Source organism: Dromiciops gliroides, chromosome 1, assembly GCF_019393635.1.
Source record: "Dromiciops gliroides isolate mDroGli1 chromosome 1, mDroGli1.pri, whole genome shotgun sequence".
In the NCBI taxonomy this organism is placed as follows: domain Eukaryota; kingdom Metazoa; phylum Chordata; class Mammalia; order Microbiotheria; family Microbiotheriidae; genus Dromiciops; species Dromiciops gliroides.
In genome coordinates, this window is record NC_057861.1 from 129,143,373 (window position 1) to 129,157,813 (window position 14,441).

A 14,441-nucleotide genomic window follows, 5' to 3' on the forward strand; every position below is an offset into this window, starting at 1 on the left:
CTTTGGGATTATTGCAGAGGAAAGGAGGATGACCTGGGCATTGGGAAATCTAGTCCCCACTTTGCCATTACTTGTCTGTGAGATCATAGGCAAATCCCCTCTCCTCTGCCTGCCTCATTTCCTCCATATGTAAAGTGAGGAGTCAAAACCAAATTCTCTTTGAGGACCCTTCCAATCCCCAAATTCTCTTCTTCTGTCCAATTGGTCAGGGATATCCACCTTCTACAAACAATAATTAGAAGTTACTTCTTTTTTAAAATTGTTAGGTGTAAATATCCACAACAACAAATCAAATAAGCATAAGGAGTAATAAAGTAAAAACAAATGAGTTAATAGATAACAAACAAAATAGCTTTACTGTGTCCCATTCTAAGTCTATTTCAAGTACCAATATTATCTTTAGTTTGCTTTTTTTATATATATATGGTTGTAGCAGCTCTTGCAAACATCTACAAGGGCCTTTACTTTAGTTGTATGATGAATAAAATTATATGTTGTCACCTTATTTCTGTCCCAAGTTTGAGGAAAATTAGCTGGGGTTTCTAATATATTCATTACTTATAAATTAGAAGCTTGAGCACCAGTTTGGGGCATTAAGCATTTTTTAAAGCATATTAGGTATTAGTAAAGATAGAGCACATTTCCCTGAAAAGTAGGAAAGCCTAGCTAGGATCTAGGGGAGAAGAGAGAAAAAGGGGCTGCCACCTATGAGTCTCAGGCCAAAAAAGGAAGTTCCTAAACAGGTGGCCCCTACATGCCACTCCAAACTAATTGGTCAGCATCACCCAAATCCATTGGTTCACTAAACTTGAAGACAGTCCATGAACAGAACATGCAGAGGTCAGAGCTCAGAGAACACACCCTGTGAGGGCCAGGCCCTCTGGTAGGCATAGTTTCAACAAAGTCAACATCAAGTGAGTTAATCAGAAAAGTCAATCCAATCAATCTCAAATCAAATCCTTTCATGCCTCTGGGCATCCCAAAACCCATTATTTTATTTCTTTTTAGTTTTTGCAGGGCAATGAGGGTCACACGGCTAGTAAGTATCAAGTGTCTGAGCCCAGATTTGAACTAAGGTCCTCCGAAATCCAGGGCTGGTGCTTTATCCACTGCACCACCCAGGTACCCTAAAAACCCATTATTTTCTCACAGTTGCCAGTTTGTGTATAGTTCTAGTTCTGTTGATCCCACTTTGTATTCAGTAGAATATTAGCCCCTTGAGGGCAGGAACTGTCTCACTTTTTTATTTATATCCCCAGTGCCTTGCACAGTACCTGATAAATAGTAGGCACTTAATAAATGATTGTTGATTGATTGACTTCATGTAGATTGATTTCCATATTTCCATGTATTCTTCATATTTTATCATTCTTATAGCACCATATATCCCAGTGTAGTTAGAGAGTCATAAGCCAGGAGCACCTGGGAGCAAGTCACTTAATTTCTTAATGCTTTAGTCCAGGCAACTCTAGAAACCTCTTGAGTTGCAGAGAAGGTGCTGACATTGGTAGTTGGAGTCCTCACTGTTATTAAAATCAAAGGTCCAAATCCAGCCTCAGACACTTAACACTTACTAGCTGTGTGACTCTGGGCAAGTCACTTAACCCTAATTGCCTCACTAAAAAACAAACAAACAAACAAAAAAACAAAAGTCCAGTTCCTATCTTAATATTCTAATATATCCATGTACTATTGTACCTTTATCTATTTTTCACTTATTGGACATATAAACAGTTATCTTGTAAAACATGGAAAACAATTATTATAAAGTGATATGTGCTTAATCTACTTTCACTGGGCAAGGAAAAAGCTAGGAAATTGATTGTACATATTAGTTTAGGGATAGTTATTTGCATTTATTTTAAAAACCACCTTTAAATACTTGAAATAGGATGTACTCATTTGTTTTCAAGGGACTCTCCAGAGAAACTTTAAGCTAATGGATTTATAGCCTCCATCAATTAAACATCAATTCAATCCAACAGAGTTTTATTAAACTCCTATTTCAAGGAGATTTGTAAATGAATAAAAGAGTTTCTGTTTTCAAGAAATTTATACTTTGGAAAAGGAGATCAGAAAAAGTAGCCTGGCACAGGGAATGAAAAACCCATTTCCAAGTTAGGATAATTTGGATTCAAGTTCTGTCTGTGATTTCAAGTCCCTTCTCTAACATATACTGGTTGTATATGTTATTTTAATTTGTATAACTTCTCTAATTTCCATTTGCTGTTAAATGAATTCAATAGCTATTCACTCTTCTGGTCTTTTATGTCAGGGCTTCTTAAACTTTTTCTACTAGCAACCCCTTTTTGCCCTAGAAGTTTTTATGTGACCCCAGGTATATAGGTACTCCTACTAGAATGGTTTGCCATTTCCTTCTCCAGCTCATTTTATAGATGCAGTTGAGTACACAGACAGCTTCTCAGGGCTTTGGGAAATGCTCTAACACTATAGGTTAGCTGCAGAGGTCCAGTGTTTGTGTGTGTGTAACAAATAGAAACAGAGAGCAAGCCACACAGAGACTGACAGAGTCAGAGGATAAACACAAGTAATTTTAATATAAAGTAGAGTAGGGGCAGCTAGGTGGCGCAGTGGATAAAGCACTGGCCCTGATTTCAGGAGGACCTGAGTTCAAATTTTACCTCAGACACTTGACACTTACTAGCTGTGTGACCTTGGGCAAGTCACTTAACCCTCATTGTCCTGCCAAAAAATAAATAAATAAATAATAAAGTATAATTAGGTCATGGGTGAAATACAAAGTTCTGTGTGTCCAAGCAAGGGAAAGGCCAGGTAGGTGGTACAATTGATAGAGTGGTAGACCTGGTATCATCTTCCAGAGTTCAAATTTGGCCTCTGACACTTTTTTAAGCTATGTGACCCTGGGTAAGTCACTTAAACTTGTTTGGCCCAGTTTCTTCATCTGTAAAGTGAACTGGAGGAGGAAATGGCAAACCACTCAGTATCTTTGCTAAAAAAATCCTCAAATGGGGTCATGAAGAGTCAGACACAATTGAAAACAAGTAAACAACAACAAAAGGAAGGAAAAAAAATGATTTCTGACTGGTAGGAACAAGGAAAGCTTCCTAAAGATATTATCTGTGCCAAAGCTTGAAACATGGGTAGGATTTCATCAAGTGGAGATATGGGGAGGTAGGAAGAGCCTCTTGGGCATGAAGAAAGGAAAGTTGAGGATTTATAGGAGGATTAGGGAGGAGCAATGTGAACTATCTAATATGCTCATATAAATGGAAGGAAAATATTTAGATATGCACGCAGTTTTTCAGAAAGGTGGTATATATCTGTTCCATAGAGCAAAGTATACCTCTGTGCCTTTATTTAATGATCTCACTCTTTTCCTACTTCCACTGATGTTTTGTTCAAATATTCCCTTTCAAGTCTATCCATAAAGAGAGAGTTCAGTGAGAGAATTTGCAAATAACAGCTCTTTATGCTGTGAAACATTAATCAGAATATCAGAATGCTACCCAGAAGCCTTTGTAGCTAAGAGTGACTATTGAATCTACATTAAAGCCAAATCATTTTAGCAGCATCCACTGATAATTACGAGTCTGACCACCACTCCAGCTGCTCCTTAATGGTTATTTTTGCCTCCTTCAATGCAAATGGGTCCTCTCTCCTCCCTAGAGGCCTTTAAATAAGTATCAGAAGAAAACTGGGTTGTTTTATGTTCTTTCTTCTTGAAGTTGTATGGCTAGCCTAGATGAATTTGATGGCCTTACTAAGACCTTGGGAAAGGAAGGGCTTAGAATGTTTTTAAAAAGGCTTATAAAGTACCTTAATTACTTAGGAGATTGATGAACAAGATTCAGGTTCTTCTGTTCTGTAGAATATAAAGTGGCAGTTGAGTACACAGACTAAATAATATCCAGATACAAACAGATATGATAATATTCTCATGGAGAAGTCTCTCCAACCTACAAATTGAATTTATAGTTCGTGTGTTACTTTTCTTACCTAATGTACCAAATAATAAGCATTTATTAAGTACCTACTATGTGTCAGACACTGCACTGCACATAGCATACAGTGTTTGATATGCTAATATCATTTTATTTATTTGTTTGATGTGGGGAGTTCAAGAGAAAAAGAAGGCCACGAGGAGTAAAATGCAATTTGATGGACAACCCACAGAATTGTTCCTTATATCTTGGGTACATTTTTTGTTTTTGTTGTTTAATCTTTTCAGTAATGTCCAATTCTTCATGACCCCATTTTGGGGGTTTTCTTGGCAAAGATACTAGAATGGTTTGCCATTTCCTTCTCCAGCTCATTTTATAGATGCAGAACTGAGGCAAACAGGGGTAAGTGACTTGAGCAGGGTCACTGAAATCAGATTTGAACTAAGGAAGATTAGTCTTCCTGTCTCCAGGCCCAGGGTTCTATCCACTATGTCACCTAGATTATGTAAAATAGGTGTGTCCCATGGATTATCTAAATATGTGGAAATAGTTCTTGGGTGGCACATATAGTTAGATATCTCTGGACTCTGGTCCACTCCTCTCCAAAGGAGACTGTAATTTGCATATTGAGAATCATGTGAAAGACTATAGTTGGGTACTTGCTCTTTCCTTCACCTATCTCTGAAAGGAGGATCAGGTCAAGAATTTATCTGTCTGCCTCCTCAAATATTGCTCATCTAGTCTAGGGATATGAGTCTGATTCAGAAGGTAAACTACTTCCCTGGTTAATCTTAAGGTTAAAGGTAGATTATATCCTTCAGCTTAGTTCTTTTTCACCAAATTCTTGTTAGATAAAACAAAGCTTCTTAAACTGTGGGTCATGAATACATATGGGGGTCACATAACTGAATGTGGGGGTTGCAAAAAAATTGGCAGTAAATGTTTGATTTGTATACCTATTTTATATACCTATATACCTGGGGTCACATAAAAACTTCTAGGGCAAAAAGGGGTTGCTAGTAGAAAAAGTTTAAGAAGCCCTGACATAAAAGACCAGAAGAGTGAATAGCCATTGAATTCATTTAACAGCAAATGGAAATTAGAGAAGTTATACAAATTAAAATAAACCAAGATTATACAAGACTGAATGATCATTTTAACTAGGAGGAAGATGAGATCAAGGTCAAACCAAGAGAGAGAGAGCAAGAGCCAACTCTCTCAAGGGAGTCCATACAGTCTGGTAGGGGGCAGAGGGATGAGAACTGGAAGGCCTGTTGAGGAGCCTGTTACCCCTATCTGTCCACCACTCCACCTGCTCCTTAATAGCCATGCTTGGCTCCTTTGATGCAAATGGGTTCTCTCTCCTCCCTAGATATCTTTAAATAAGAGATCAGCAGAGAACTGGATTGTTTCAAGTTCTTTCTTCCTGAAGTTGTGCGACTAACCTAGATCGATTTGATGCCTGCATCTTCTTTCTCCATGTAGATCTTGGCTAAAAAGTCTTTAGAACTACATGTCTTGCCTAGGATCCTCTGACACTCACTGCATCCCTCACACAGATACAGAGTCACATTGCATTCAGCATTCTCTCTTTCAGTCCAGAGTCATGTCTTCTTCTGTGTGTGTAGTGGCACACCAAATTCTTCAGGCTTGGTTGAAAGCCTGCTTACCTATTCTTTTTTGGTACAAGGGAATAAAAGACTAGATTTGGAGCCAGAGGATCTGTGTTCATATCCTAGTTTTGCTACTTATTACCTATGTGACCATGAATAAATCACTTACCTCTCTGTGCCTCAGCTTCCTCAAATGGAAAATGAAGATGTTGGAAGAGACTCTCAGGTCCCTTACAACTCAAAAGTTAGGATTCTATAATACTACATGGCATCAAGCCTTGGAATGCCACATTTCCAAAAGAATTAAAGCTGAGGGTCATCCAGAGGGCAATGGAAAGGTGCATGGTAAGAGTAAGAATGCTATAATACACTGCTAATGAAGAATTGTGCAAAAGAAATGAAAGAATGTCATTAGACATGACCAGAAATATAAATGGATCAGTGTGGAAAGAATGAGGCATAACTGATGTGGATGGCCTGTATGCTATATTGATAAACATGAAAAGCCAAGAGATCTAAAGAAAGGCCCCCAACACTTTTCAGTGTGGCATATCTGCAAGAAGACATAGGCAAGAATTATACAGGTTGGACAGAAATGGAGGGGTTGCACACTATACTGTTGGAGGGAAAATACATCAATGAGATCATAGGTCCATCAAAGTAAGGTTTTAAATGTAAAGACTTTCATTATTAAAAATTGTATGGAACCGTTAAATTAGTTACACACTGGTACTGATCCACAGTCCAATAATTGGGAGAGGAAAAAAAAAACAACTAACATAGTCAACTTTCCCTGATAATGCAGGAATCACCTGCATAAATGCCTGATAATTTGGTAGGCAGGCTACTCAGTAGTAGCTGGGGAAATGGGCAAAGGCCTAATGTAGCAAATGAATGCAAATTCACTGTGGTACCATTCTTGTGTTTTACTCATTCACAGACAAATAGGGAAATGTTGCTCACTTAGTTGATTATTTTGTTTAGTAAATCAAGATAGTGAATTAGTTGCCATCTTAAAATATTCTTTCCAGTGTTCTTTTTAAATGAGTATATGAAATGCAGGGCAGAGAGGCAATATAGAAGATGCAGTATAGTCTGCCGCAGCATATGCTGCTTTAAGTATAGGTTGTCTCTAGAAGGTCTGAGTGACTTTGGACAACTCATTGAATCTCTCCACTTCATTTCCTTCATTTGTACAGTGGGGATAACAATACCTGCCCTACCCCAACTTATGGAATTGTTTTGAGGATCAAGTGAGATAACACTTGTGATATTAAGGGTGCTTTGTAAACTATCAGGTGCTATGGAAATGTAAAGAATTAGTATCATCTGAACTGGAAATGTTTCACCTGTTCTAATAGAAGAGGCTAAAGTAGCTTAAAATTAGCATAATTTCTCCCCACCCTTTTACCAACTACAGCAAAATTAGTTGCTGGTCTATTGACTGATTCTTGTTACAAATCTCTTTCAGATGTGCTGAGGATAAACTAGAAAAGTACTAGTACATAATGATCTTGGACCCAGAAAATACATGAGGCTATGTTGAGCTCCAGTAATAATATAGCTATAGAGCCAATTTATACCCTCAGGGCTTGCAATTGATGGCAGATCGAGGGCATGATGAGGTAATAATGGATTTTCAGGACTTGTCTATTCCTGTGCTGGGTTTCTCATTTTCTTGCAGACAGTTAAATTATGGGATTTGGGCTTCTGTTTACTTACTTTAAAGATGTAAGCAATGTTCAGGCCCTGATTAGCTCTCATCCTGAACTGTTCCCTCCTTACCAGGCTTTCCCTTCTTCCAGTGACACATTCCTCCAATTCATTGTCCAAGCCCCACAAATGAACCTTCCTGACACATAGCTCTGATCATATTACTCCACTGCTCAGAAACTTATCATGGCCTGAGATTGTCTACTGAATAAAAATTAATTTGGCATTCAAGGCCTTCCAGATGCCTTCCTTTTCAGCCTCATCTTTCATTATCCATCCTTACCACATACTACATATATTGGCAGCTGGATGGCACAGTGGATAGAGCATGGGCCCTGAATTTGGGAAGACCTGAGTTCAAATGTCACCTCAGATACTTACTAGCTGTGTGACCCTGGGCAAGTCACTTAACCCCAATTGCCTCAGACATCTGGGTCCATCTCTAGTCATCCTGATATATATCTTGTCACTGACCCCAAATGGCTCTGGAGGAGAGAGTTAGGTTGGTAACCTTGCACAGCCCTCCCTCACTTAAATCCAATTCAGTGCAAGTCATGACATCACCTCCGGATATCATGGTCTTCTTGGAGGATGAAGGACAAACAACAACAACATATACTATTACCAAGAGGTGTCAAACTCACTACCATGGGCTCATGCGCCTGCAAAATTCCTGAGTGCAAGTGCTGCCCCAGAACCAAATTAAAATGTAAGCGAGAAATGTTTAGCAAAATAAAGTACAGTAAAATAGAGATAATGTTAATTTGTGATTTTCTGAGAGATCCTTATGTACCTTTTAGTGACCCCTTTTCTATTTAAGTTTGACACCACTGATCTAGCCAAACCAGAAGGCTCATACTTTCCCACTCTATGCTGACATCCATTCTTATGTTTTTCCCCTTCCCTATCTACCTTTTGATATCTTACTTACTGTTCATTAAGCCTTTCCTGATCCTCCTCCACTTTTATCCCTTCCTTTCCCCACCAGTAGTGGTCCCTCTTTCTCTTCTAAACACATAGCACTCCTCTTTATTTCTCTAATGGACTTATCATATTTCTATTTGTATTATAGTTACTTGTGTCCTTGTTTTTTTCTTGCCTATTATATTGTGAATTTTTTGAGGGCAGGAACCCATGAATTTATCTTTGTTACTGTCCTAGGTCTAACATAGCAGACTATACATAACTGAACATTAGTAAATGTTTGTCAAATGACGAATGCTGTTTATCTCTTAATCAACATGCTTAAAAAACAGTGACAAGGACCCTGTTATACCTACAGAATTTGCTTTAGGCAAATAGGCCGATACTTCTTAGTTAATAAATCCATTTAGTAACAGGATCTGAGACATGGCAGATTTAGTTAGGTTATTCAGAGGAGTCCATTGCTGGATTTCTGTCAGTGCTATAAATCTGAAGTCACTTGAATTGTAAGATTTTCCACTTTTGCCAAGGTATCACTCATAGGTGAATAATAAATGAAGTCTCCATCTTATCTACTTATCTCAACTTCAAGCATATTCTCAAGATCAAGGCCCTGGCAAGACACTTTACAAAACCAGAGCAGACATGGTCTTTGGGAGATAAGGTGAATGTGTCTTTGTAATCCCTCACTTTGGTCTTCTCCCTTATAAGGTATGAGAGGAGAGTTTATGAGTGTCATCTCGATGTGGTAGGGGGAAATATATTGGACTTGGTATCCCAGTATCATAGATCTATAGATGAAGTGGTCCATTTGATCTGACCTTTCAAATGAGACCCAAATAGTAATCCAAGTTCACACAGGTAGCGGGCATCAGAGGCCTATCAGCTGCACTCAGAAAACATAAGTTCAGGACCTGTTCTGATCCTTCCTAACAAGTCACTTAAACTATGCAAGCCACATATTCCTGACCTGTAAATGAGGCTAATAATCTTCGAACTTCCTACTTCCCAGGATTGATGAGACAAAAAGAGCTTTGTCAACCTGAAAGCATCAACAAAATGTGAGCTGTTATTATTACTTTAGCCTCTGCTTAGTTTTGCTCTTGATCTTTTTCCCCACAGCGTGTTTGGACCTCCCAAGAGGAACAATCTCTCTTTCTCCTGCCTTAGTGAAGTTTTTGGTTTTCGGAGTTGATAAAAGATAGCTCTAGAGCTTTGGGCTAGTCTAGCTATAACTTGTCCCTGCCCAACTCTTGGATAAGTCAGGAGCTGGTTAGTTATTTTTTGGATTATCAGACCATCATTCTTTGTTTCTCTCTCTCTTCTTGCCTAATTTCCCACTGACCCTCTTTATAGCCCCACAGATTGTATAGTGGAGTACAGCACTTTAAAGTTTGCAGAAAACACCTCACATATATTATGACATTGGTTACAACAACCAGATGTGAGGTAGGTGGTACTATCATTACTGCTATTTTTCAGAAAAGGAAACTGAGGCCCAGATAGTAAAAAAAAAAAAAGTTACATTAGCTCAGTATCATGAGTATGTCAGTTGATCTACCTTTGAAAGAGACACATAAGGTATAGAGGCTTCATTATTTTTGTATGTCTTGGCAATTAGATTTGCTACCTAGCATGCTTCTGCATCTGTTCCCTGCCTCTTAACCAGAGAGATTTTCTATTAAAAATTATTATAATGATTTCAAAAAATTACATTGTTTTACATAGACTCTAAATTTTCCTTATTGTACCACACAGCTTGTTTCCTTCACAAGAAGACAACCCTAATCCTATCTAGCTCAGTGCTTAGAGAAAGATTATAATGTAATTTTTAAACTAAAAAAAAAAAATCAAAACAAAAGACCAACCAATTAACCTTTACCCTCAGCTGCCTTAAAACTGCCCCTCTACCCCAACACTACCACCACTTTTATTTTATGGGCTCATTTATACCAGTTCTAAACTTTACATTCATTCTAGTTGGTTGGGATAAATAGCAACAGTTTTCCTTTAAAGAATTGAACCCAGGGGAAAAAAAAAAAAGACACTACCAGTCAGGGAAAGTCATAATCAGATAGTGCTGTCTGTCTCAGGACTAACAACAGAGGAGCTATCTGGAGTCCAGGCATTGTTACTGGCTTGCTTTATAACTATTTGCATTGCATCCAAATCCCAATGTTCCAGATTAAAATATGGCCCGGTGGCTATAACAGCCTGAAGAGAACCTCTCTTGTGGGGGGAGCTCTTACTCTTTGACTGATAAGTATGTTTTTCATTTTAGCTAAAGGGAGAGGAGGAGGCAATTCATTGCTGGCAGCCAGAGAGATTCTAACACTTGGTGGGGAGGATGGAGGGTGGTAAAAGAAGGAAATTCTCATTTCAGTGCAGAGAGTGTTGGAAGATTGATATGTTCAGGACACGAGTTGAACGGTCTTCTTTTAAACTATGCCTTATGTAGTGAAATCTTCCTGTGCCCGCTTCTTGACTTGTCTGCTTTCTACAGAATGCTGAAAGACTGGAAGAGGTTGGATTCTTGCCACTTGCCTGTGTTTGCACTTTGAAAACACAGGGAAACAGAAACGGGGAAAGAAAGAAAGGACTGACGGACTGCCCATTGACAGGCCTCGGGAGAGGCAGCCCTGGGGAGTTGTTTCTTTGGCCAAGCCCAGCCTGAGCGTGCTCACATTGCAATTTCCTTCATATTCCCCCTGTTCCCTTTTGTTTTTCAGGTAGCGAGGCTGACTTTAGTTCTTCAGGCAGCACTGGCAGCATCTCGGCTCCGGAGGTCCATATGTCCTCCTCCACTGCTGGAAACAAGAGAGCGTCTTTTCCACGCAAGTAGGCACCATCCCTTGCTTCTCTCTGTCACTAAATGGCTGTATCCAGTTTGCTCACCTGTAGCAGTCGTCTCAAGCTATAGGATAATTTTCTTCTTGCAATTTTGGCTTTTTTCCCGCCCTTCCTTCTGTTCACTGAAGTTTCTGGGGGCTTTTGGAAAATAATAAATGCATTGCATTTCACCCTGTGATTCCTTACTCAGTCCTTCCTATCTATGGACTGTAACTGTCTTCCATCCACTTACTCAGTGGCTGTTTGCCATGTAGTCCTGTGTTCTTTCTCTCGGGTGTTTCTCTACTTAACTCCAGCCAGTAACTCATCCATTGTCTCCCACCCACTTTGTTTACGTCATGGATCCAATTTTTCAGTCTCTTCATATGCTTCATTTCCTTTAGTCCCTAATTGGAATTTCCTGTCTCAAGCTTTCACCTATATAGCTTTGTTAGGGGGTGGGGGTGGGGGTGGGGAGGGAAGAGGGAAGTAGGGGGAAGGTTATGAGTGTGTGAATAAGGATATCAGTGTTGACCACATGTAAAGGGATCAGGTAAGTAGTCTGCTCACTTTTCACATTTATTTGGGAGAGCGGATGAGGGAGAGGCTCTTGACTACTTATTAGAGGCAACCAGGTGGCACAGTGAATAGAGCACTGGGCCTGGAGTCAGGAAGACCTGAGTTCAAATATAGCCTCAGACACTTAGTAGCTATGTAACCCTGAGCCTGTCTCAGTTTCCTCATCTATAAAATGGAGATGATAATAATAACACTTACCTTGCTGGGTTGTTAATGAGGATCAAATGACATCACATTTTTAAAGTCCCTAGCACATTGCTTGGTACATAGATGGTGCTTAAAAAATGTTTGTTCTCTTCCCTTATTCCTCTTCCCAAACTAGTTGGGGACATTTTAGAGTGTGGATTTTATTTTATTATTATTATTATTTTTTTGGCAGAGCAACAAGGGTTAAGTGACTTGCCCAGGGTCACACAGCTAGTAAGTGTCAAGTGTCAGAGGCTAGATTTGAACTTAGGTCCTCCTGAATCCAGGGCCAGTGCTTCATCCACTGAGCCATCTAGCTTTCCCTAGAAAGTGGGTTTAAAAAATTCTTTCATGTCATGAATTCCCCTGGCAGTCTGGCGAAATCTATGCATCACTTCTCAGAATAATATTTTAAGAATTCACAAACAAAATACAAAGGATTAAGTCTAAAGTCAAGTCAAAAAGGATTTATTAAGCTCCATCTATGTGCCATGTATTGTGTTATGGGATTCGTAGAAAGGCAAAAATAGTCCCTGCTTTCAAGGAGCTCACAGTCTAATGGGGGAGACAACAGACAAATACATATACATATACATATACATATACATATACATATACATATACATATACATATACATATACATATACATATACATATACATACACACATTTGTATGCAAATATATGTATACACACAAGATATAGTAAATCAGAAAGAAATTGGAGATGATTTCAGAGGAAAGACACTCGCTTTGAGGGCACATCTTATTGCAGAAGGTGGGATTTTAATAAAGAGTTGAAAGAAGCCAGGAGGCAGAATCAAGGAGAAGGAACATTCTAGGCATGAGAGACAGACAGCCAGTGAAAAGGTAGGGAATCTGGAAATGGAGTGTTGTGTGCGAGGTCAATCAATAAGCATTTATTAAACACCTACTATGATCTAGGCACTGTGCAAAGCACTGGGAATACAAAGAAAGGAAAAGACAACCCCTGCCCTCCTAATCTTAGGGAATCAGGCAGGGATGACAACAGGTGAACAACAATGTACAACAAACAAACTAGGTAAAAGATGAATAGGGAATAATCAAAAGAGACAAAGCACTAGAATTAAGAGGGATTGAAAAATCTAGAATGTGGAATTTTATCTGGGATCTGAAGGAAACCAGGACAGCCAGGAAGGAGACAGAGATAAGAAGGAGAAGTGTTCTAGGCATAAGGGACAGACAGTGAGTGGAAGATGAAGTATCTTATTCAAGGAAGATCAAGGAGGCCAGTGTTGCTAGATCTACAGTTATGTGGAAGAGAGCTGTGTAAGATAACTGGAAAGGTAGAAGGGATCAAGAATTTTACATCTGGGGCAGCTAGGTGGTGCAGTGGATAGAGCACCAGCCCTGGAGTCAGGAGGACCTGAGTTCAAATCGGGCCTCAGACACTTTAACACTTACTAGCTGTGTGACCCTGGGCAAGTCACTTAACCCCAATTGCCTCACCAAAAAAAAAAAAAAAGAATTTTACATCTGGTCGTAGTGTTAATAAGGAGCCACTGGAGTTTATTGAGTAGGAATAATGTGATATGGTTGGACCTGTGCTTTAGGAAGATCACTTTGACAACACAATGGAGGATAAACTAGAGAAGGGGTGAAAGAGAGTTAGGATTATACCTAGGTTTTGATTTTATGTGGCAGGTGGTGCCTTCTGTAGACATAGGAAAGATGGGAGTTCAGTTTTGGACGTGTTGAGTTTAAGATGTCCAATAGACAGTTGGAGATAACTTAGGACTTGTTAAATAGGTCTCAGAATCATTTCATTGAAATGATAATTGAAGAAATCACAATGTGAGATAATATATAGGGAGAAAAGGGTCTAGGCTAAAGCCTTAAGGAATACCCACAGTCAGTGGTGATGACCTGGATGAAGATGCCTAGAGAAACAAGAGATCAAGAAGAGGGTGATGAGCAGGGTCTAAGGCTTCAAAGAGGTCAAGAAAGATGAAGATCAAGAAAAGGCCATTAGACCTGGAAGTTAAGAGATCTATGGTAACTTTGGAGAGAGCAGTTTCAGTTGAACAATAAGGTCAGAAGCCAGACTGCAGAGGGTTTAGGAGAGAGTAAAAGGAGAAAAGATGGAATTGCTAACTGACTATAGACAACTTTCTTGAGGAGTTTAGGAACAAAAGGGAGGAAATATATAGGATGCCAGTTAGTGGGAATGGACATACCAAGTTTTTAAGGATAAGTGGAGACATGGGTATGTTTGGGGGAAACAGCTTTTAAACAGGAAGAGTTTGAAGATTAGTGAGAGAGTGAGAATGGTAGGAGGAGCAATTTGTTGGAGAAGCTGGGATAGAATGACATTAAGGTTTAGAGAAGAGCCATCTCTTGGTGTGAGATAAGAGTGAAGGAGCTGGTGAGGGAAGACATCTGAGTCATGTGAGATGAGGAGAGGAGAAGAGGAAGTTCTTGGTGAACAGACTAAATTTTTCAGTGAAGTATGTGGGTGGTAAGGTTCTCAGCTGAGAGAGTTGGTGAAGGGGGGTGCCATGGGAGGCTTGAGGAGGGACAAAAAGGTTTGGAAAAGCTATTGTAGTGAGTGGAAGGTATAAAAAAATTGCCTTGCTGCAGTGAGGGTTTAGTTGAAATTATTTAACAAATTTGTGGTAGACATAATCAACACA

General features: G+C 39.3%; 1 protein-coding gene across 8 annotated transcripts in view; it reads left to right on the top strand.

Annotated features, from left to right (window-relative positions):
* SYBU (syntabulin) overlaps positions 1-14,441 on the top strand; it is a 101,306-nt gene that overhangs the window by 71,142 nt on the left and 15,723 nt on the right. For 7 of the 8 annotated variants that reach the window (XM_043980945.1, XM_043980958.1, XM_043980954.1 and 4 more), the window contains one exon: positions 10,903-11,011. In XM_043980945.1, coding sequence (XP_043836880.1) covers positions 10,903-11,011 — 109 coding nt within the window. Of the gene's footprint in view, positions 1-10,415; positions 10,437-10,902; positions 11,012-14,441 lie in introns of those variants that run through there. The other variant, XM_043980982.1, reaches the window with a different exon arrangement.